Consider the following 25,343-nt stretch of genomic DNA (forward strand, 5'->3'; position numbering starts at 1 on the left):
GCGCTTTCATTGAGAGCTTGGTTTAATTCTTGAAGAAGTTCCCGTAATTCCTTTCAAAACTTCCCCCTCTTTGAAATTTTCTAGGTGTTCCCAATCTCTGAATTTTTAATCCCTTGATTTCTGTGCCCTAAAGGAAAGAAAATATGGTTGAAAATTCTGAAATCACGACGAACGTAAGCCCTACGTGCCTGAACATTGACTGGAGAGCAGAGACCCTAAAGTAGCGCAACATTATCACTCATCGTGGTTGAGCATAGTTGTTAAAGTCTCATTGCCACCACAACAGACCAACACAGCAGTAACCTAACTTGCAAGTCTAGATGTTGGGTTGGACACCCAATCCATTCTAACCTAGCTAGCAGATCTAGCCTAAGGGGCCCAGGCCCAAGCCACAACGCAGGCCTAGGCACATTATGGCTAATGTAGGCTCCAGCAACCCAAGAGCAAGCCCAAGCACAGCAAGTTCATCGGGCAGCGCTTGGCCCAACAACTAACTAAACTAGTTGGCTAATGTAGAGGCTCATGCCCGCACTAGCGATCGGCACCTCCGACCTGGCTCTCGAGCTCTAGATTGATTCAATCGAACCAGTTGGTTTTACTCGTAGAACTGGTCATTGAATTGAGGGTGTTCTCGCCCTATGTTTGGGTGATTTGACCCATCTAGGCTCAAATTTTGACCCTGATGTCCCTTAATCAACGCCTTCGAGCAGCAACCCACCTTGGTGAATCAACGCCTTGAGCACATTGAGATGCATCGCACTCTTGATGAGATGTTCTAAAACAAAACGAGGATGAATGATGGTATTTTTTCCAACGCCCCGATAAGTAACCACTCAACCAATCATGACCCGAGCGTTTAGGCAAAGTCATCTTTCACCTCGACGCGTATAGAAACATTCATTCCTAACTTGGAATACAGACGAGTGTGCACTTATAATTGAGTCCATGCTCCGACGAACACATAGGCGAAAACCTTTCGCGAACCGGGCCAAAGGAAATCAGTCTACCAGTTTTTCTTTCACGACCCGGGCAAACAGACTAAAGCGAGATTTTGTGATGCCATCTCCAGCATTTTTTTGGTGAATTGAAAACCCCCACCACTTAGAAACAACTCTTCTTCATCCCATCTTCCACTTTTGTACAAAATCTAGCCATTTTGGCTCTTGTTTTGCAAAGAATAGAGCTGGCTAGTTTGTGAGTTTCTCGGCAGTGATTTGCCATTGCTGCAACTTCCAACTTCAACTGCCACTCCCAGATGACTCCCCTCAACCCCTGGAACAAGACTCAAGTCGAAGCGTCTAAGCTCCAGTAAAGTCAAATCGATGTTTACCCTTTATAGGGTTTTAAGTGGCCCACGGTTATTTCAAGCACTTCCTGGCTGAATTGGACATCGATGAAGGTATAAAACCTACTCCACTGATCATGAGCTTCATTTTGGTGTAATTTGAGCCATTTTGACATTAGGTGAATTTTTTGGCGAAATTAGACCATCGACCGCTGCGTGCGGGGGCAGCGACGTGGGGCTCAAGAACCCACTTAGTTCCTCTATGCTAAATTCAAGACTTTGATTTCATATTTAACAATCGTTTGATGAAATTCCATTGTTTGAACCTAGTTACATTAAGACTCGCCGCTTAACCTTTGTAGTAAACGACGGTCTGACTGGTGGATTGGTATGAAATTTTAATATGTTGTTGTGCGTATTATTTAAGCACCTACACATTAGAAATTCGATGTATGGATCTTCCAAATGAAAGGAAATCTTAGATTATTGACCTTTGAAGTAGATGAAGATCTGACCATTGCATCATTATGAAATTATAGCATATTGTTGTATGTGATATTTGAGGATCTTAGGAATTTACGGTTGGAAATATGATATATGGATCTTGCGGATTGAATAATTAGGGTTGTTGACTGTGTTGTTGACCATGTTGACTGAGGGTTGACTTTAGTACGAAATAGCCGAATTGTTCTTGAATACTGAAATTAACATTACTATATATCCTATAGAGCCTAGTGGGCCTATCTTTGTCAGCGAACCTCCTGAGGGATGTGTGATTTGGTTTGTGTGCGAGTGGCACCTTATAAAAAATTATGTGATTTTTGAACTTCTAGATGATATAATTGATATGTGTTACAACTAGTATGAAGTGATAAGCCGTGGGCCGTGTTAGAATTACCTCGTAGAACTTGTATGTGTGTGTGATTCGACGTTTGTTTGTCTTATGAATTGATAACATATTGCTTAGAATTGTAATTCATGTTGAATTGATGTATGATGTGTAGTGAGATTGCACCACATAGTAGTGGTACATGGATGGTTCTGCCTGATTAATCTGCATAGGGGACTATACTATTACGTGTATGCCTATGGTCCTGCCTGGTTATTTTTCATTTAGGGACCATACGCATTCTTGGTGATGACTTTGCTTAGTTAATCGCATTGAGGGGTCACTGCCATCTGGTTACATTATATCCATATGTGGGGTCATTGCCTACTTAGTTACTTACTTCCATATGTGGTTCTTCCTGGTTAATCCGTGTTGGAAGACCACACTATTGGGCGTTTGCCTATGGTTCTGCTTGGTTAATCCGCATTGGAAGACCATACTCATTCTAAGGGTGACTTTGCCTGGTTAATCCACATTTGGGGGCCACTGCCTACTTGGTCACACTATATCCATAGGTGGTCCTGCTTGGTTAATCTGCATTGGGCGACCATGTTATCGGATGGATGCCTATGATTCAACTTGGTTAATTCACATTAGGGAGCATACATATCTTGAGCGGGGTTACGTTGAGTAGTCTAGAATCCCTATTTTCATTCGGTTCCATTAAGTTGGTCAGGAACTAGATCTCTACAAATCTTTTATGGTTCCTCTGTATTGCTCTAGCCTTGATTTTCTGCAAACAATTGTAACTTGTTTGAATTGATAAATTATGGATGACATTAATATTGTTTACTGTCTAAAAGGATTTCGTTACTCTATAATTCTCCTATCCCCTGAAAATTTATGGCTTCACCACTATTTGCAACAGTCGCCAGCAATAGCACTAGTCTTGGCACTGCTTGACTTCCAATTCTTTAATGGACACTCAGAAACCACTTTCCAAAATTGTTGAATATTTGGTTTCTCCACTATAAATATTCCAACACTCGCAAAAAGTTTCATAATTGTTTGAATATTTGGTTTCTCCACTATAAATATTCCCCATATAGGGGGAACACACTTATTCAAGCATTTTTACAAACACTTGTTCATACTAGAAGTTTTCATAAACAAAAATACAAGCTAAAACGAAATGCGCGCATATTCAAGTACAAATCGTCAAAATGAATGCTCGTGGGGTAAATATGACTATGACTCAAATTTCGGAGAAATATGAATTGACTATACATATCCACAATAATATTAATGAATTTGAATGCGAAGGTAAAAATCAGAAATGGAATAGCTTGAATTGGGTGACTGAAATCTGGGAGTTCATGTACAATCATTTCCAATTATTTTGCATGTGATAATGAGTGATATGAGAGAGATTTGTAAATTAATTTTTAATATAAATAAAATAAAAATCTAACATGGAAATATGTGAATAGTAAAATGCTGATGTGTACAAAGTCCAACGACTATGATCAGAAACTGAAATTCAACAAAATTTCAGTCATAGAGAATTGGTGATTAAAGATCGGAATCTAATTTCTCCATTAGTTTAGTTAATGGGACCAATCAAATATTATAGGGTCCTAAGACCAACTCCAATGGTTGGGCTAAAAACCAAATTTTTTACCCTGGAAAATTTAGCTTTTAGCCCAGAAACAACTTTTCTGCTCCAACCCTTCTGGCCTAAAATTTTAGCCCGAGATTATTAAAGAATGAACTTAGGCTATTTTTTTTTCTTAAATTAAATTAAAAATAAATAATTATGTAGACTATCGTAAATTAATTTTATGAACATTTTAATCTAAAAAAATTTAAATTCCAATAAATATTGAAAAATCACTAAATTTTCCACAAAGCAAGCCTTCAACTTTCACCTCAGACAATCCTTGAGGACATCCCAAGCATGTTGCAACTTAAAAACTTGATTTTTTGGTGTTACTCTTGTCTTGTAAATTTCCATTGCTTTGTCACCCTATGCAACAAATACATAAAAATAATTAGTTGCAAAATAATATTATGTACATGACAAATAAAATATCAAGAACAAAACTCACAATTTCTATGGCGCTCCTTCCACTAGCCATGCCAACCACAGCTCTCTCCAAGTTTCCCTTCCATAAAGTGCATTTGTTGATAGTCTTCCACGAATCATAAAGACCACCACCATCCCGCCCACCGCCATTGTAATTTTCTTGAAACTTTGCAATGATTTTATCCCACAAATGACACACCCCGATCCTAAAATCAAGGCGTACTGGCCGTCACGTGGGCGTGACTTAACCAAAAGTGCGATGCGGAAGCAAAAGATAAAGGAAATACAAAGGAATAAAAACCAACTACTAGCAAAAATATCCAACTAACATGCTAAAGTGAGTTTAAGTGTGAAACACACATATTCAGAGCATAAGTACTAGGTGCAGTCAAGTAGGACTATAACTAAATTACAACACCCGCATGTGAGTCCTACATTTAAGGAGTCTATCAGAACGCCGTGGGAATCCTCGTGAGCCACCAACACTGCTAACTAGAACCTAGAGGGGCGCAAAACAAAATTGAGTAGGTCAGTAAAACAAAGCTTTTCGAAAACCTTTCAATTAATAACATTTCTAACCCCTCGCTGTAAAACCTGTATACTTTCCCAGAAAATAACATAATATGCATATAAATCTTCATATATCTCAAATCACAAATCTTTATCAAATACCAGAAAGTATGCCACGCGATAAACGTCAATAACAAAATAAGGATGCATCAATATAATAGGTGAAATAATGAATCAACCGGAGGCCCTGCAGTTGGTCCTGTACGGTTAATTCTATAGCTCAATATCCAACCAACCGAAGTCACCACAGTGACCTGTACGACGCTACTCTGCACATAAATCGGAACAACCTGAAGTAGTCTGTACGATAAGAAATGTGTAAGAATACGCTCTAGTGCTTCTCTCATCAACAACTGTATAATAATCTAAAATCATCTACAAGTCGGAACCACCTCTAATGGTCTGTACGACATGTCGGAACCCTCTAATGGTCTGTACGGCATGCACCTACTTGGATCCAAGGTGAGCGTGTGGTGCGGGTGAATAATATAAGCACTAACACCAGAGGTGCAGGTTATGAGCTTTCAACACAATTCACATCATCAATAATTCACCTGAACAACATAAAATCACCTGATACTCACCTGTGCGTCCACAGCACCATTTCACACACACACACACACACACATATATATATATATATATATATATGCATCAATTACTAACTCAGATATTTCATAATATGCATGCATGGCATTTTAAAACATACTTTCATTTAAATTCAATTTCTGGGGAAAAAAAATCAATAGTATATAGGTAAATACAGAAAATAACTGCCCACTCACTGATAATTCGAAGGGTCGTAACCCCCGTGACGCCCTTGAATGCGCTTGTCCTCGTGATAGGTCTCACCTATATGCGAAACAACTATAAAAACGTTATTTAAAGCACATAACCAACAATGCGTAATAACTTCTCATACGATGCTTAATTTGGGTATATGAATATACCACAGTGACCTACTTGACGTCATGGACGTTAAGGTATTTTTAGAAAAAAATTTCAATGTTGCACGTGCCCCAACGCGCATCATCTTCTTCATTCAGTCGCCGGACTGGTTTCGCCGACGCCGGAAAACTGGGGATTTTTCAATCTCCTTGTTCTCCGTTGATTCTCCACCATTTCTTACAAAATTTATACCAAAATGAAGCCCTAAACATGTAGAATCATGTTATACTACTTTAAGGCTAAAAAACATACGAAATCTCACCAAAGAAAATTCAAGAAAACCGGCCAACTTCTAACCCTACGATCCCGACGTCCAAAACCTTCAAACTAAGTACTCCGAGCTTCCTTGGGACCTCACTAAGCTCCCTGTAAGCTTAGAATTCCCTGAAAATCAACAATTCACGTGTGCATGAACAATGACATCAAATTGGGTTCGGATTTCACGTGATTTCGAGGGTTTCCAGTTCTAAAACTAGTACCAATCGACTCAGGAGGTTGCAAGGATGAAGGAACTCACCTTTTTGACTTCGATCAGTGATGTTTTGAGGGATTTTGGTGCTCGTCCGTACAATTCAAAGGGAGAGAGAGAGAAACTGAGAGTGAGAGAGGGTACGGGAGAGTGAGAGAGAGAAATGACAGTTTGTGTGAGTGTGTATGTGTCCCGTGTGTGTGATCTATCCAAACCAAACCACAACCCAACTTTCTTTAAGTCTCTAGTTTACTTTAGGTCCAAACTTAAGTAAAATCACCCAAAAAAACCAACTTAATTAAGTCACACACACACAACCTCACTTGACGACCAAGGGTAATTTCGTAACTTCACATCCTCGGAAATGAAATTCCGGGACGGGCTGTGACAATCTACCCTCCTTATAGAATTTTGTCCTCGAAATTCATACAACCAATCAATCCACTAATACTCATAAAACAACCTTGGATACATCTCTCTCATTCGATCTTTTGTCTCCCAAGTAGCTTCTTCCACTGAGTGGTTCCTCCACAATACTTTTACCAAGCTCACTGTCTTATTCCTTAGAACTTTGTCTTTCCAATCCAAGATAGTCACTGGTTCCTCATCATACGTCAAATCCGGATTAATCTCCAAAGGTTGAGGAGGAATCACATGTGAAGGATCTGAAACATAATGTTGAAGCATCGAGACATGAAACACATTATGTACCTTAGATAACTCCGGAGGCAACTCCAATTTGTAAACAACTTCAGCAATCCTTTCAGTGATCTCATAAGGTCCTATGTACCTAGGACTTAGCTTGCATTTCTTTCCAAACCGCACTACACCTCTCCAAGGTGACAATTTCAAGAATACCAAATTACCCACATCATAAACTCAATCAGTAGCATGTCCATCTGCTAAACTCTTTTGTCGATCCTGGGCCGCTTTCAGGTTAGACTTAATCACCTAAATATTTTGAGTAGTTTCATCCACAATTTCTAGGCCCTCTAGCACTCTTTCACCAACTTTTGACCAACACAATGGTGTACGACAAGCTCTACCATAAAGTGCCTCATATGGTGACATACCAATGCTCGAATGAAAACTATTATTGTAGGCAAATTCCAATAAGTCTAGGCGATCATGCCAAAAATCCCCAAACTGTAACACTGAAGATCTTAGCATATCCTCTAGCATCTGAATGGTCCTCTCTGATTGTCCATCGGTTTGAGGATGATAAACAGTGCTGTAAAGCAGTTTCGTACCAAGAGCTTCCTGAAAAGCTATCCAAAATTTAGAAGTAAATCTTGGATCTCGATTAGAAATAATATTCACTGGAACTCCATGATACTTCACAATCTTCGTGATGAACAACTTAGCCAATTTATTCAGGGGATACTTTTCCCTGACTGGAATGAAGTGTGCTGACTTGGTAAGCCGATCTACAACCACCCAAACGCCATCAAATCCATTCTGTGTACGAGGAAGCTTATACAAAAAATCCATAGTTATATTTTCCCATTTCCACTGAGGAACGGGAAGTGGTTGCATCCGTCCAAAAGGCTTTTTTCTTTCTGCTTTGACTTGCTGGCAAACAATACACCTACTTACATATTCTGCAATTTCCCTTTTCATACCCGACCAATAATAAAATGGTCGAATGGTATGGTACATCTTAGTTCCTCCTGGATGCATCGCATAAGCCGAACAATGTGCTTCATCCAAAATTTCCTTCTTTAATTCCTCATTATTTGGCACATACATTCTGTTCTCCTGCATAAGCATGCCATCCGATTCACGAATTCTGAGATCTTTCTTTTTCCCTTCATTTCTCAATTGGATCATTTCTTGGATCTCTTCATCAACCATGTGAGCTTCAAGTACACGATCGACTAAAATTGGCCTGACTTGGAAACTAACAAGAAAAGCTTCTCTTCATTCTTCGATCTCCAACTTTAATCCAGTAGCTCTCAAATCTGCAAGAAGAGGGACACGACAAGCATACAAAGCATTAAGTCGACCTTGAGGTTTCCTACTTAGTGCATTAGCTACCACATTTGCACGACCCGGATGATACTCAACAGTGCAGTCATAATCACTTAATAACTCCATCCACCTTCGCTGACGAAGATTAAGATCATACCGAGTAAAAAGATACTAAAGACTCTTATGATCTGTGAAGATCTTACATTTCTCACCATAGAGATAATGTCTCCAAATCTTCAAAGCAAAGACAATGGCTGCCAACTCAAAATCGTGAGTAGGATAATTCATTTCATGAATCTTCAACTGTCGAGAAGCATATGCGATCACTCTATTATGTTGCATCAAAACACATCCCAAACCATTCAAGGAAGCATCACTGTAAATCTCAAAGTTACCACTATCGTCAAGAAGTACCAATACTGGAACATGGGTGAGGCAATATTTCAGCTGCTGGAAACTTTGCTCACAATTCTCGTCCCACTCAAACTTAACATCCTTCCTGGTTAACTTCGTTAGTGGTAAAGCAATCATAGAAAAATTTTGAACAAACCGTCGATAATAACCTGCTAGACCAAGAAAACTCCGCACCTCAGTGATGGTTCGTGGCTGTTCCCAATTCTCCACTGCTGTAATCTTTTGAGGATCTACTTGAATTCCTTGTGCCGATACTACATGTCCCAAAAATGCCACTTGATTCAACCAAAACTGGCATTTGCTAAACTTGGCATACAACCGATGTTCCCTCAATTTCTTTAATACCAAGTTAAGATGTCGAATATGATCTGCTTTCGACTTAGAGTATACCAGAATATCATCAATAAAAACAATGACAAACCTATCAAGATATTGCTGGAATACTTCATTTATTAACCTCATGAAAGCTACAAGTGCATTAGTCAATCCAAATGGCATCACAAAAAACTCATAATGTCCATAACGGGTCCTGAAAGTTGTTTTAGGTACATCTTCATCTTTAATCTTCAACTGATAATAGCCAGATCTCAAATCAATCTTAGAGAACATACACGCACCTTTAAGCTGATCAAACAAATCATCGATACGAGGCAATGGATAACGGTTTTTAATCGTTACCCGATTTAATTGCCTGTAATCAATACATAATCTCAAAGTTCCATCTTTCTTTCTTACAAACAACACTGGAGCTCCCTAAGGTGAAGTGCTAGGTTGAATGAAACCTTTATCAGTTAATTCCTGTAACTAAATTCTCAATTCTCTTAATTCAGTTGGAGCTATTCTATATGGAGTCAAAGATATAGGATCCGTACATGGAAGCAAATCAATCGAAAACTCCACATCTATGTCTGGCGGCAATTCAGGCAAATCATCTGGAAATACATCAGGATAGTGCCTGACTACTCCAACTTCCTCCACACTGTTAGGACTAACATCATTTAACATCACATGTGCTAAGTATCCTTGACAACCTTTCGATAACAACTTCTTTGCTCTTATGGCAGAAATAACACCATGTCTCACCCCACTTCTTTCACCCACAAAAGTATCCTCTGGTAGTCTAGGACGATGAAAAGTAACTGATTTCCCATAACAATCTATATGGACACAATTATAATGCAACCAATCTGCCCCTAAAATCACATCAAAATCCACAATATCTAACGGGATAAGATTAGCTGGCATAACTACACCATCTACCATCATTGGACATCCTGGATAAACACTATCAACATAACATTTGTCCTCTCTAGGCATAGCAAACTCTAAATCAAATCCTAGAGGTGTAAGGTGAGGTTGTGTCATTTGAGCAAATGTATGAGAAATCACAGAATGGGTAGCACCACAATCAATCAAAACTCTAGTACAGTGACCAAGAATATTTAACGTACCCATAATCAAGTTCGGATGATTCTAAGCATCTTGCAGTGAGATGTGATTAACACGTCCCTGAGCTTGCTGTCGTCCCTCAAGACCTCTATTACCTTGATTACCTCGCCTTTGAGAAGTACGCCTCTGTCCTGTCTAGCTAGACTGCTTAGACGGTACTGCACTACTAGCAGCAACCTCTCCCTGTCGGGGCTGGCCTCCTTGATACCACTAAGATCCGTTAGCTGGCACGGAAGGATATGAAGTATAACCTCCAGGATCTTGGGAATACCCAGTCTGAAAATAAGGATCCTGGGAATACTGATTCTGTCCGAAAGCATAGAGAGCAGCATCACCCTGATAGTGGTAAGCACCACCACAACCCGTCTGACCATAACTGCCTGATCCAAAGTTCTGCTGAATTGGCGTTGGAGGTGGCATAGCAGACTGCTGAGACCTCTGCTGACTCTGTGAACACTGAGCAGCTTTATGTCTCATCTGTCCACAAGTGTAGCAACCACCACCACTTCTTCTACACTCTCCATGATGTTTGAAATTACAACTGCGGCACAACGGATGACCTGAACCACCAGCACCACCAAAGTCTATCTGCCTCTGAAACCTGGGTCCACCAGTAAACCTTCCACTTCTCCTCGGGCCTGTGACACTAAATCCTCCACTGGAAGAACTCAAACTCGCTCAATTTCTCTTGAAATTATGGGTCTTACGGGGTCCCTGAGTGGAGATACCTTTACCCCTATCATCTTTCCTCTGATTATCATTCTTATCTTCATCTTCCTCATTATTACTAGGAAGGTTTTCAGAATCCTCCATCCGAACCAAAATTTCAGAAAACTCATGATAAGTGGTGCAAGGAATTGCACTAGCAAAAGTTCGCCATTTCCTCTTAGTTCCTTGCTTAAAACGGTGAAGCATCTCTACTTGATTACCAGCTGTATCAGGATCATAGCGCGATAAGTCTGTGAACTTCCTGTAATACTCATGCGCCGACATATTCTTTTGCTTCAATTGAGTGAATTCCTTCTTCTTATGATCAATGTACTCCGGGTGAACAAATCTTTTCTTAAAATTCTCTTTGAATACTTCCCAATTAGCTGCCTTTTCAGGTGACATAATCTGAGTTTGATTTACCCACCAAGCTGATGGCTCTCATCCTAAAAACCAATTAGTGGTCTCAACCTATCTACTAGCAGGAAGATTCCCTTGACTCTGCATTACCTGAAAGGTCTTCTCAATATGGTCTAATCACTTTTCTACCCCTTCATGACCCTCATTACCCATGAAGCGGTCTAATTTCATATTATACATAGTCTCCGGGGGTGTTCTCTGAGGAGGGGGAGGACGGATTGCATTCTGAAAGGCATGGGCCATCGTTTCCCCTAATTGAGTTATATCAGGGAAATTAGGCTCAGAAGCACTACGTGATTCCCTATGAGGCGGCATAGTTCTGACAGAAGATACCAAAAGATCATTAGAACATTAACAATTTATACAGGACCGCAAACCTAGGCTCTGATACCAAACTGACACACCTTGATCCTAGAATCAAGGCGTGCTGGCCGTCACGTGGGCGTAACCAAAAGTGCGATGCGGAAGCAAAAGATAAAGGAAATATGAAGGAATAAAAACCAACTACTAGCAAAAATATCCAACTAACATGCTAGAGTGAGTTTAAGTGTGAAACACACATATTCAGAGCATAAGTACTAGGTGCAGTCAAGTAAGACTATAACTAAATTACAACACCCGCAAGTGAGTCCTACATTTAAAGAGTCTATCAGAACGCCGTGGGAATCCTCATGAGCCACCAACACTGCTAACTAGAACCTAGAGGGGCGCAAAACAAAATTGAGTAGGTCAGTAAAACAAAGTTTTTCGAAAACCTTTCAATTAATAACATTTCTAACCCCTCGCTGTAAAACCTGTATACTTTCCCAGAAAATAACATAATAAGCATATAAATCTTCATATATCTCAAATCACAAATCTTTATCAAATACCAGAAAGTATGCCACGCGATAAACGTCAATAACAAAATAAGGATGCATCAATATAATAGGTGAAATAATGAATCAACCGGAGACCCTGAAGCTGGTCCTGTACAGTTAATTCTATAGCTCAATATCCAACCAACCGAAGTCACCACAGTGACCTGTACGGCGCTACTCTACACATAAATCAGAACAACCTGAAGTAGTCTGTACGATAAGAAATGTGTAAGAATACGCTCTAGTGCTTCTCTCATCAACAACTGTATAATAATCTAAAATCACCTACAAGTCGGAACCACCTCTAGTGGTCTGTACGACATGTCGGAACCCTCTAATGGTCTGTACGACATGCAATTACTTAGATCCAAGGTGAGCGTGTGGTGCGGGTGAATAATATAAGCACTAACACCAGGGGTGCATGTTATGAGCTTTTAACACAATTCACATCATCAATAATTCACCTGAACAACATAAAACTCACCTGATACTCACCTGTGCGTCCATAACACCATTTCACACATATATATGCATCAATTACTAACTCAGATATTTCATAATATGCATGCATGTCATTTTAAAACATACTTTCATTTAAATTCAATTTCTGGGAAAAAAATCAATAGTATATAGGTAAATACAGAAAATAACTGCCCACTCACTGATAAGTCGAAGGGTCGTAACCCCCGTGACACCCTTGAATGCGCTCGCCCTCGTGATAGGTCTCACCTATATGCGAAAAAACTATAAAAACGTTATTTAAAGCACATAACCAACAATGCGTAATAACTTCTCATACGATGCTCAATTTGGGTATATGAATATACCACAGTGACCTACTCGACGTCACGGACATCGAGGTATTTTTAGAAAGAAAAAAAATCAATAATGCACGCGCCCCCACAAGTCGGGAGGGGCACGGACCCACATGCGTCATCTTCTTCCTCCAGTCGCCGGACTAGTTTCGCCGATGCCGGAAAACTGGAGATTTTTCAATCTCCTTGTTCTCTATCAATTATCCACCATTTCTTACAAAATGTATATGAAAATGAAGCCCTAAACATGTAGAATCACGTTATACTACTTTAAGGCTAAAAAACATACGAAATCTCACCGGAGAAAATTCAAGAAAATCGGCCAACTTCGAACCGTATGATCTCGAAGTCCAAAACCTTCAAACTAAGTACTCCGAGCTTCCTTGGGACCTCACTAAGCTCCCTGTAAGCTTAGAATTCCCTGAAAATCAACAATTCACGTGTGCATGAACAGTGACATCAAACTGAGGTTCGGATTTCACGTGATTTCGAGGGTTTCCAGTTCTAAAACTTGTACCAATCGACTCAGGAGGTTGCAATGATGAAGGAATCACCTTTTTTACTTCGATCCGTGATGTTTTGAGGGATTTTGGTGCTCGTCCGTACAATTTGAAGGGAGAGAGAGAGAAACTGAGGGTGAGAGAGGGTACGGGAGAGTGAGAGAGAGAAATGACAGTTTATGTGAGTGTGTACGCGTCCCGTGTGTGTGATCCATCCAAACCAAACCACAACCCAACTTTCTTTAAGTCTCTAGTTCACTTTAGGTCCAAACTTTAGTAAAATCACCAAAAAAAACAACTTAATTAAGTCACACACACACAACCCACTTGACGACCAAGGGTAATTTTTTAACTTCATGTCCTCGGAAATGAAATTTCGGGATGTGCTGTGACAACAAAACCTTCTTATTTTGATTTGTGCCAACTGCACCATCTTTGCTAACAGAAACCCATGCCAAGCATAAAGCAACATCTTCCTCACAGGTCCAATTATGACCTCTAATATGCTCTCTTGCCATGTTGAACAATTTGGAAATGGAAAGAAATGGTAGAAAGATAAATTGGAAGAAATGTAGGAGAAAATTGAGTTTTGTCTGGATGTTTGAACAAATACATAGGTATTTATAGAGTTTTTGGGTGAATTTTGAGTTAAATAATTTTTTTTTAATTATTTTAGCCGTTGGATTTAAATTTGGGCAGTTAGATTTTTTTTTTTTACCGTTATATTTGATTATATTCAATCTCAGCCGTTGGATTCAATGTATTTTAAAATAACATATTCTAAAAAATTAAATTTGAATATGGACCATTGGATCAACCAACGGTCTTTAAAGCCTAGCCCTTGGATTAAAATTATAGCCGTTGGGATGATGATGTTGGCCGACACATAATTAACAGTGGGGCCCACCCCTGTCTGGAAAGCCTTGCAAGCCAACCGTGTGGGGTGCGTTGGAGCGTGGGCAGGCCAAGATTGGCCCAAGTGCCAGCGAGTCCACTCGCATGGGGGGGTGGAATTTGGCCCAACTTTGGCATTTGGCTTTTAGCCCAATGTTTTAGCATAGGTTGAGTGGTGTTTGGGGGGGGGAATAAATGGGGAAATTTGGCTTTTAGCGCACCATTGGAGTTGGTCTAATATTATATCAGATGTCAAAAGTTGAGTGGAAATTTGATATGCTTACAACGGAAAGAGATCCTCTCCGTATCCCTTCTACCTAATCCTCATGACCCACAAATGCAGATCTTTGAAATTTGATCTAACGGTTAAAGTTATTATAACTTTTAATGGGACTCCCTGTTTGTAGTTGTTAGATCAAATTTCAAGGGTCCGAATTTGTGGGTCATGAGGCTTAGGTGGAAGGAATCCAGCAAGGATCCCTTTCTGCTCACAACAGCTGTCAGGGTTGGATCTCAGCACATGCTTTTTCTTTTAGCATTCAAATATTGCATTTTATTGCCACTTAGTAGGACAATCTATTGGTATTCCTCTTAACTTGTAAGTGAGAGATTTTAGATTCCATTATTGCTAGCCCATTGTGAGGCTAAGCCCACCCACTCCCCTTAGTTTAGATAATATTGTTTGTTAAAAAAAAAAAAACATACATACATAAATATATATATATATATATTGCATTTTATTATTCACCCTCTTGATCTTAAAATCAGTTTGAGTACAAATTTGTAAGGCAAGATTATTTTGTCAATAGCTTTTTAAAAGGATAATTGTGAAAGTGGTGGATTGATATGTTGATAAGAGGTTTTTTTTCAACTTACTGTGTTTATGATTTAAATTCTTTTATTTAGTATGGGTTTACAATAGTACTATCGCTTATAATAGGAAATATAAATAAATGGAGTAGAGGAACATCTTATCCACAGCTCAATCCTCCGCTGAGAATTTCGATTTTAAATCTATCGAATTGGTAAGTAAGCAAAAATAATATTTTCTCAATTTAATTGTGACCGTTCATTTCTCATTCTATTGAGTAGTTTGGACTATTGGAAAAAAAAAAAAGTGTCATAAACAATAACTTTGACATTTTGCTACCACATTGTGCATTCGAGTAAATGAAACTTGGTTTCGAATTTCACATCGAAACAAAATAAAAAAAGCAAAGGGAGTTTCTTATTTGTGATCTGTACATATTTGTGTAAGGATGGAGCATGGACGAACAACTCTGGTAAAGCTGAGTTTGTTGAATTTTTTCGTTTCTCCACTATAAATATTCTCGCACTCAAAAAAAGTTTCATAGTTGTTCGACTTTTTTGTCCATCCCACTCAAAATTTTCCAACACTACCACAAAGGAGGGTTTTTTCTTTTCTTTCTTTTATGGACTATTTTGGTCTTCCAACAACTTGCTATACACTAGTCATTAAAATCTTGTTTCTTATGCATTCGTGTTCGTGTAAATCAAACTTGGTTTCGTATTTCTTCCTTTTGTGTTTCAACTTGTTTCTAATGAAAGCACTTTTAGTTAAGTCTTTACGAGCAGAAGTGTTTCTAACAAAAACCATCCTAAAAGGAAAAACTTATGATCTTCCAACATCCCTAACTAATATACGATGCAATGTGAAAAGATTCTTACATGTAACACCATATTGTTGATAACAAACGCAACCGTTGCTTCACAACAGTAGCATACTAAAAGGTGTATTTGGAACTTGTAAGTTCTTCCCACCAAAAGGACCAGAATGTGGTCTTCCAAGTCTTCGCTAGATGGGAGCTCGCTATCACATTTACTAGCTAGCTATCTCAAAATGCTTCAAGTTCTACTTTTCCCTGTACTTTTCTTTTCGGTCATTTGAACAAGGACAAAACTGAGGCTCAATGAACAAGTAAATCTTAGTTAAGTCTTCATCAAGCAATCAATCACTCGTTGATTCCAGAGAGATAGGGCCTGTAATTATGCCCAATTGGACTGTGAGGACAAAGACCTGGGAGCTGCAGACTAATTTGCTCTTCCAATTCCTTGCTAGACACTGTGGGAGCCGTGGACTATTTTCGGTCTCCCCACAATCACTGGTTATAATTCAATCAAGATTATGTTCTATGTGATAAGATATATCGTGTATTTGTGTTTCATATGCATTCGTGTAAACGGAACTTGATTTCTAATTTCACAGCCAAAAGAGAGGAAAAACAGAGCTTCTTATTTGGAATCTATATTGGTGAGGATGGAGCATGCACGTACTACTGGAGGCAGGCTGAGTTTGGTTAAACTCTTTCATGGCTTCATTCTTTTATGCATGAGCACGCATCTGGGATCTGCGGCACTCTCCAGCACTAGTCTTGGAAATGAAACTGATCGCATGGTGCTACTCAAGTTCAAGAAAAGCATCACTCAAGATCCTCTCCATGTCATGAGCTCATGGAATGAATCCGTCCATTTCTGCGGTTGGGTAGGCGTTACGTGCAACCATTACACCAGAAGAGTCTTCATGTTGAACCTGCAAGATCAGAAATTGACAGGCTCTTTACCTCCTTCTATAGGAAATCTTTCCTATCTTGCTAGAATCAACCTTGCAAGCAACAACTTTCGTGGTGAAATTCCTGAAGAAATTGGTCGTCTGCAAAGTCTGCACTTTCTCAACCTGTCTCGCAATTCCTTCAGCGGGAAAATTCCAAGAAATTTATCCCAGTGCACACAACTAAAGACGATTGATTTTCGTTACAATGAGCTTATTGGGTCAATTCCAAACCAACTCAGTTCATTATTGAAATTAAATCATATGGCGCTTTTTGTTAACAATCTGACTGGGACCATCCCGATTTGGATAGCAAACTTTTCTTCTCTGCATCTGTTTGATCTTAGCAATAACAATTTTCAAGGAAGCATACCCAAAGAGCTCGGGCGGCTAACAAGATTGCGAAGATTCGCACTTCAATTGAACAATCTCTCTGGTATAATCCCTTCTTCACTCTATAATATTTCTTCCATATCCGTGTTTGGTGTTACTCAAAACCAACTGCATGGAGAGCTACCGCCAAATCTCGGCATTACCCTTCCTAATCTCCAAAAATTTCTCTGTGGCGACAACAAATTCACAGGAAATATTCCAGCATCATTGTCAAATGCTTCTAGACTACAACTTTTTGACTGTGGTGAAAATGGTCTTACTGGAACACCCCCTGCTCTTGGATCCTTACAAAGCTTAGCTTGGCTAAACATTAATAGCAATAGACTTGGAAATGGGAAAGCTGGCGACCTGAATTTTCTCAAATTCTTGGCTAATTGTAGTAGTCTTGAGTTTTTGGATCTTGTAGCAAATCAATTTGGAGGAGAATTGCCTGTGTCCACTTCCAACCTTTCTACCACACTAGGAGATCTTTTTCTGGGGGGAAATTTGATACATGGAAGCATCCCTTTGGGTATTGGAAATCTTGTAAACTTGGTCAGTCTCGCAATGGAGGATAACTATTTCAGTGGTACTCTTCCTGAAGAAATTGGGATGCTTCAAAAGTTGGAAATACTATATTTGGGCGACAACAATCTTTCTGGGCCAATCCCATCGTCCCTAGGTAACTTGACTTCTTTGATAGGACTCCATCTAGACGGTGATAGATTTGCAGGAAATATACCACCAAGTCTAGGAGACTGCCAACATTTACTAGAGCTTGGCCTTTCTGGTAACAATCTAACAGGCACCATACCTAAAGAGATTTTTGGGCTTTCATCCCTTTCAATTTCTTTGAGTATGTCTGGCAACCAGTTGATAGGTCCAGTGCCATCTGAAGTTGGTCTTTTGGTAAATCTAGTAGAGCTAGATTTATCAAGAAACAATTTATCAGCTGAAATTCCCACAAGCCTTGGCAATTGTATTATGTTGGTGCGCTTGAATTTGGCAGGTAATGAGTTTCAAGGAATAATTCCACAATCTCTTATAAGTTTAAGAAGCATGGAAGATATGAATCTTTCATGCAATAACTTATCCGGGCATATTCCTGAATTTCTAAGCAAGTATAGATTTCTTAGGCATCTCAACCTTTCATATAACAATTTTGAGGGGAAAATGCCAGAAGAAGGAATCTTTTCAAATGCAATTGGTCTCTCAATTCTTGGAAATCCTAGGCTTTGTGGTGGTAGCTCGAAATTACATTTACATGCATGCCCCAACATAAAGCCTCATTCATCTCAAGGACTACTTGCTCAAAATGTAGTCATCCCTGTAGCTTGTGCACTTGCCTTTACAATTGCTATGTCTTGCTTCATTGTTGCCTGCTCAATGCTTAAAAAGCGAAGAGGTATACCTGCAACTTCACGTTCTTATAAAGATTGGAAATCAGGAGTCTCTTACACAGAACTTGTTGAATCAACTAACAGGTTCTCTAGGGAAAATCTAATTGGTTCAGGAAGTTTTGGTTCTGTTTACAAAGGAGTAGCCCCCGGTGATGGAACTCTAGTTGCAGTGAAGGTATTAAACCTTCAACAACAAGGAGCATCCAAGAGTTTTATGGATGAATGCAAAGCTTTGAGAAGCATAAGACACCGTAATCTTCTCAAGATCATAACTGCATGCTCAAGCATTGACAATCAAGGTCAAGATTTTAAAAGTCTAGTTTTTGAGTACATGGTGAATAGAAGCCTAGATATGTGGTTGCATCCGAGAGATGATGAGCAATCTCAAAGCAAGAGATTGAGCCTTATCCAAAGAATCAATATTGCAATTGATGTTGCTTTAGCATTGGATTATCTCCACCACCATTGCGAAACTTCAATTGTTCATTGTGATATAAAGCCAAGTAATGTTCTTCTTGACGAAGATATGGTAGCTCACGTTGGTGACTTTGGTTTAGCAAGGTTCCTCTTGGCAGAGTCTGATGATCCATCTCAAAGTGAAACCATGTCAACCAGGTTAAAGGGTTCGATAGGTTACATTCCTCCAGGTATGAGTTTCTATCACTTCTAGTGTTTTCTCTTCATAATAACTTATCAATAAGCCAAATTAAGTCCTAATGTAAGTATTGAATGGCAGAGTATGGCATGGGAGGTCAAGTTTCCATCTTTGGAGATATTTATAGCTTTGGAATATTGTTGCTAGAAATATTCACAGGAAGAAAACCTACAGATGACATGTTCAACGATGGTCTAAGCATTCACCAGTTCGCTACAATGGTGATGCCTGACCATGCCATGGACATAGTTGACCCTTCATTGCTCATTGAATGTGGAGATGTAGATGGCAGCCGACTTGAACCAAGAAGGTTGGAGGAATGCTCAGTTGCAGTGATTCAAATCGGACTCTCATGCTCTGCAATATCACTGCCGGAGCGGATGTTGATGGATGTTGTTGTCAACAAATTAAAGAAAATTAGAGAATCATATCTCAATTTAAGAGGTAGAGGCTAGAAATATAAATGTGAGTCCCATTCTCGTAGACACTGTTGTGCAAGAAAATTGTGATTAACCACCTTTCAATCTTAATCCAACAATGGCAGACTTAAGATCGAATGGTGGGTGACCACAATTTTTTTTCAACCACAGGGTCTAGGATAACGGGCCTGATAAATGTGAGGTTAAGTTTGTTGTATAATTAACGTCGTCTCGTGTTTGTGTGCAAGAAATCATTTGAATAAGGATATTGTATGTATCAAATTTGTGTGACATCATGTAAGGTTGAACTCAGCATTTCATATGGTATAATAAGGAAAGAATGTTTCATTTGTTTATGGTTAATGTTCAATGAAGTCTATGACTCTGTTATCTTTATCCCGAGTTCACTGATGCAATTCTCCCACCATGTCATTTGAATGTCTCACAGGTAACACAAAAAACTCTATTGTTACTGGTATCAATTTGACCCTCAATCAGTCATGCGATGTTACTAATCCGCATGCTATAATATAGGTGGACGAAAATATATTTTAATATTCATGAACCGAAAGTGTTAATGACGAACGCATAAGTTAAAACATGAATGAAATGGTAACACTTGAAAATTTTCTCCCCATAAGTTAAAAGGTTTCCCTATTAGATGTTTGAGTCAAAATCTTAAAGTAGCATATCATTTCAAAGATTTATTGGTAACATAGGATCTGATCGCAAATATTCTTCTACCCATTGTAACGTTCAGAAGTTAAGAGTTCGGTATACTTGTAATTATAAAACGAAGATTAAAAGAGATTATTGGCAATAGCAAGGAATTATCAGGACTTCGGATTAAAAGCAATGAACATTTCAATTGTTGAATTGAATCCAGTAAACAAAACACGGTAGTCAAAAAATACATAATCTTATCTCAAACCAGGACTACTGGAGAACGCGCATCAAAATCTGACCATTCTGGCAGGGGCCTTTTTTCTTAGCAAGTAATGCATATATTGACTCAGTTTGAGAAGTACAGCGAACTGTCGCAAATTTAGAAGATTCTGGGAAAGACCTGCAACATAGTTTCGAATGAATAAAATAAAAATCTAGTACAGTAAAAGTATTTTACAAATGATATATAGACATATGGGGGGAAGACGAATTGTATTCACAACTAGACAAAAATCGTTCTACATCTTCTGGAGCAGCAGTTTGAGGGATTCCTTGAATAAAACCTGATAATAGAAATCAAGTCCATTTCATGTGATAGCAAATTAATTTTAAGCTAAAGTGTATTGGATTACATTCAAATATTGATGGCATATACTTGACGTAGGGGAAAAAATAACTCCAAAATACGAAGAATCGATCTGCATATGAACATATGTAGCCTGTTTATCTTCGATCAATAGACTCAATACATATGCCAGTTACTGACTTTCTTGCGAAGGCTCATGCAAACATACTAAAGCAAAAATTCACTAGGTTGCCACATAATAGTTCCAGCGATTCTGTTTTCCAGAACAAAAAACCTACTTAAACAAAAGAATTTGAATTCATTAGGTTCAGCCTTGAAAGCCGAATATATGGCACTCTCAGGATGAATATGTTATCAGTGTTTTAAGGCATCAATCCTGTCTTACTACTTCGTCCATTCCACAAAGCAAGCAATTTTGTTGCATGAAGAGTAACTCCAAACACGACCAACTTGATCAAACATTTCACTAAAAACAATAATTAGCATGCAATAGAAAACCTTGACTTACAGTTTTTCCATCATAGGAAGTAAGATTGTCCCACTGCGATCGGTTAGCCTGTCATTCACAAACCCAGAATCAGCACACTACGACACAAAATAGGCGCACAACAATCATATCCTATCAAAGCATCCATGGCACCATTACCCTCTCCAATTTATACAGGCGGCCCTTCCTGGAAATCACCCTAGCTGCATTATCAAAAGCTCTCCATGACTGGAACTGCACTACCCTAACAACCGAAATGCATACCCAAATCATCAACCAAACAATTTTGTAGCATCTAAACAAATTTATCTATTGCATTGCATAACAAATTATCAATTTACTGGAAAATAAACAAAATAGAGAATACGCAATTTACATTCCCATCGGCGTAAAAGCTTGATTGTAATCAACTTTAACATCCTCCAGCCTCAAATTACAGCCTTCCAGCATATTCACAACATCGGTCTTCAGCGTATTCCTCGATTTTCCGAGCAGCTTCCCATACGCCAAACTTGAAAATGTATCCTGCATCTGATCGGACGGCGAAGGCTCCAGAGAATGATCAGACTGCGGAGAGTCTTGAGCTGGCTTCTCCGCCTCCGTCGAGAACCGTCTCGCCAAAATTGTGTGATACTGTTAAAAGGTTTGACTTGATTGCGGCGCGAAGAAGACCGAGCTTCGACCATTTTGTTCTCTCTTTTGCTTCTCCTCGAGCTTTAGAGATTCACAGTGGCGTCGGACTCGGTGTCTCTGTGTTCTACTGAGCACTAAGAGGGTGAGGATGGTGGTTGTCGTTTTGGAAAAGTGGAATTCGACAAGTGCCCCGTAATTGTAGCGAAATTATAAACTCTGCCCCTTGTAAATTTATAGTAGGCTGTTGCTTTTCTTTCATTATATTGGGTTTGAGCAAAGCTCATGTTTGAAATGTCTTAAGCTCGGCCCAAAATAATGAAGAGTCTTCTATGAGCAGGCCCAAGTGAAGCTAAACAAGTATACAATGTACGGAAATTCTATAATGCGGACTCTCTTGGTGCACACCAGGGTGTTAGTGTGAGTGATCGGTCGACCGGCCTAATGAAGCAAAATAAGTATGCAATGTACGAAAATTCTCTTTGCGGACTCAATTGGTGCACATCAAGTGGGGGTGGCCGATTGACCACCCCGAATGAAGCAAAATAAGTATATTACGTTATTGAAATTCTTTCTTGCAGACTCTAATGGTGCACCTAAAAAATAAATAAGTTTTGCACGCCTGTCGGAGTAATCATAGGCATCAAGAGTACTATTTTTCTTTTTACCCAAGTGTTGCGGGGAAGAATAAATACATCATAAGACACCAACTGCAAAAGTGAATGTTCTTAATCCTTTAAATTACAAGGCAGTTGCCACTATAAAATAATGATAGCCTTCATTTAAGGGGATCTCCATTTTTTCAAAATATAAAAATGGGAACTAGTTGGCGGGCCTACTCTACATTGAACTTCAACGATCTGAAATGTTTCTTTTTCAAGTCTTCATTCGTAGATCATTCTTGCAAAATGGTAATTCAATCTTGAAACCGTTTACCCATTTGATTCTCTTGACGAAATTTCAATGTTTCTTATAACACTGTGTTTATCAATTTCTTTGATCTCAATTAGATACATCAAACATTTCCGATCTTGCCAATATTTTGCAAGGATGATTAATGAAGTACAACTTGAAAAATAAACCGTTTGGATCGTTGAAGTTAGATATGAAGTAGGCCCTAGAACTGGACTCTGTTTCTATCAAACAATGAAGACCCCTTTAGATAAAGGGCTTGATATAATAATATTACTTTTTTTTAACACCCTATATTATCTACATTAAGGGGAAGGAGGATGTACTTAACGTCACAATAAGCTAGCAATAATATGTTTCAACTTCACCTTTGTCGAGCACTCACTTACAAGTGAAGAGTGAAGAGAAATACAACTAGACCGTAGTACTAAGTGACAATAACATTTCTAATAAGTTTGTTTTTTTTGTAAAAGATTCGAGTGCAGGGAGTTAAGCTAGACCTTTCATTGTTCGGGTTGACGAGACGTAAATAGTTGAACTTATATATACTTGTTCACAACTTCAATCCATACAAACAGCAACATATGTAATAAAACCACCAGCTCCAGTACAAGTAGACAGATCAGCCACGCATCCAATCATAAAACAAGTCATCCACCCAACAAATTATATTCGATTTTCTCTGGATTTCTCTCTTTGTTCGAATTCTCTCTTAAATATTATGTGTATCAAACTTATAGGATTTTGGCTTCCTATTTTTCAAAAATCTTTTAGTGCATTTTCAGATTTTATAACAGGCTACATTTTCTTCTTTTGTGTATCAAGATGTTCTTCAAAATTTACTATTAGGTTTCAACTGTACACGCCTAAATATTTTTATATTCATAAAATTGATTTTGATACATACATGCATACAACTTTATACTTAAAACTGTATATTTACTTTCAGATTTATAGGCACAATGAGTATAGTTTCGATCCGCAGTTCGGATCCTTTTTAGTCGAACAAGAAGATTAGGGTCCAGATGTGCAGAATTTGGAGGCCCAAATTTATTGGATCTGATGATCAGTTTGATGATATGCAATGCATATAAGTTGATGAAATGGTAAGGGAATCGTTCCATTATATTATCTCCATTAAGTTATAATATATCATTCGCGTGCAATTTAGTGCAATAAATAAGTTCATGACATTGTTTTCAGGGGATGGACAGAAGTCCCAGGCAGCAATCTCTCTATGATCATTGCCGAGAAAATATCGTGGTCATTTTGAGTTCGGATTCAAATAGCATGTGGTAAAGGTTTCTTTTCCGATTACTTTCATTTGTTTATTTGTGAATCAATAACTTTTTTAGGAATAATGAATGTCACGATTGTTGATAAATTGATACTTTGTTCAAAAATTGAATTGTAGATCTATGCAAGATATCCATATATGGATCAATGCTATGGACTCTTCTCAACCTATGGACCTCAAATTTCAGTGTGTCTTCCGTCATTTATCCTACCTCACTATGTATGGAGCTATTACATTTGCAACATATTAATTCCTTGAAAACAATATTTATATTTCTCTGTAAACTGCTGATTTTGGAGTATACTATCGTTTCCTTGCTGGTACATTAAAATGAAAATATGAAATGTGGTCTCAATCTCACCAAGAGGTGTTGCAGGGCGATTTGATGCTACGAGGCACTTCGTTTAGGGCTATCTGAGGGAAAGAGGTGTTGGGTGTCTGAGACAAAGGGTTTCAGGGATTGGGTTTGGGTGGGATTTCAAGGATTAGGTTTTGGTGGGATTTGAATAATTAGGTTTGGGTTTTTGTTTTGCAATTGGCAGAGAGATGAGGGGGGTCCAAGATAGGAATAGGAGATTTGGTTTAGGGTTTGCAGAGTCAGAGATAGGGGGCGTCCAAGAGAGATGTGGGAGGATTTAGGCTCGGGATTTCAGAGATTTGGTTTAGGGTTTGTTTTCTGCAATTTGCAGAGACGGAGAGATGGGACAAGGGTGAGAGGGATGGGAGGATTTTCTGCAAGGGTTGAAGGGAACGGGTAAGGGAGGTATGGGTATGGGTTTGTTGTGATGGGGTTTAGTAATTTTCAATATTCTTCCAAAGGCGGAGCCAGGAATTTTTTACTGCATAAGTTAACTTCTATGAGGAGACTAATGAATGATTAAACGAGATGTTATTGTTGTCCAATTAATGAGAAAAACAACTAGGAAGCAATTTAAAAAGAAAAAGAATAACAGTATTGAACCAACTTATGATAATAAAAACAAAAAAAATATAACATTGAACTCATTTGGATCAAGGAAGTTTGTTGTATGATCAATGGCATTGAGCTTTTCAATGTGAATATGGGTGGGCTAGAGGTGGCTAAATTGGAAAAAAAATGAAAAATTACATGAGGTAAAATGAATTAGAGCAT

General features: G+C 38.7%; 3 protein-coding genes and 1 long non-coding RNA gene across 5 annotated transcripts; 2 read left to right on the forward strand and 2 right to left on the reverse strand.

Annotated features, from left to right (window-relative positions):
* Window positions 1-9,376: 9,376 nt before the first annotated feature.
* On the reverse strand, window positions 9,377-11,134 carry LOC139189858 (uncharacterized). Its single transcript, XM_070809102.1, has 3 exons — window positions 10,750-11,134; window positions 10,273-10,659; window positions 9,377-9,765 (listed from the first exon to the last, which is right to left on the reverse strand). The coding sequence occupies exons 1-3, from the start codon at window positions 11,132-11,134 to the stop codon at window positions 9,377-9,379; spliced, it is 1,161 nt and encodes a 386-aa protein (XP_070665203.1).
* Window positions 11,135-16,496: 5,362 nt separating this feature from the next.
* Window positions 16,497-19,669, forward strand: LOC139189859 (probable LRR receptor-like serine/threonine-protein kinase At3g47570). The gene is made up of 2 exons (XM_070809103.1): window positions 16,497-19,206; window positions 19,296-19,669. Exons 1-2 carry the CDS (start codon window positions 16,497-16,499, stop codon window positions 19,667-19,669), a joined length of 3,084 nt encoding a protein of 1,027 aa, XP_070665204.1.
* A 784-nt stretch (window positions 19,670-20,453) lies between these two features.
* On the reverse strand, window positions 20,454-22,115 carry LOC139190036 (uncharacterized). Of its 2 annotated transcripts, none has more exons than XM_070809735.1 (4): window positions 21,749-22,101; window positions 21,532-21,616; window positions 21,394-21,441; window positions 20,454-20,699 (listed from the first exon to the last, which is right to left on the reverse strand). In XM_070809735.1, exons 1-4 carry the CDS (start codon window positions 21,901-21,903, stop codon window positions 20,679-20,681), a joined length of 309 nt encoding a protein of 102 aa, XP_070665836.1. In that variant the 5' UTR covers window positions 21,904-22,101; the 3' UTR covers window positions 20,454-20,678. The 2 variants fall into 2 exon arrangements, with proteins under 2 accessions (XP_070665836.1, XP_070665835.1); XM_070809734.1 differs by having other exon boundaries at window positions 20,691-20,862; window positions 21,749-22,115.
* Window positions 22,116-24,086: 1,971 nt separating this feature from the next.
* Window positions 24,087-24,548, forward strand: LOC139189995 (uncharacterized). The gene is made up of 2 exons (XR_011573926.1): window positions 24,087-24,209; window positions 24,329-24,548. It is a non-coding gene; the product is annotated as an uncharacterized lncRNA (long non-coding RNA).
* The last annotated feature ends 795 nt before the right edge of the window (window positions 24,549-25,343 follow it).

Source organism: Malus domestica, chromosome 12 (assembly GCF_042453785.1).
Source record: "Malus domestica chromosome 12, GDT2T_hap1".
NCBI lineage: Eukaryota > Viridiplantae > Streptophyta > Magnoliopsida > Rosales > Rosaceae > Malus > Malus domestica.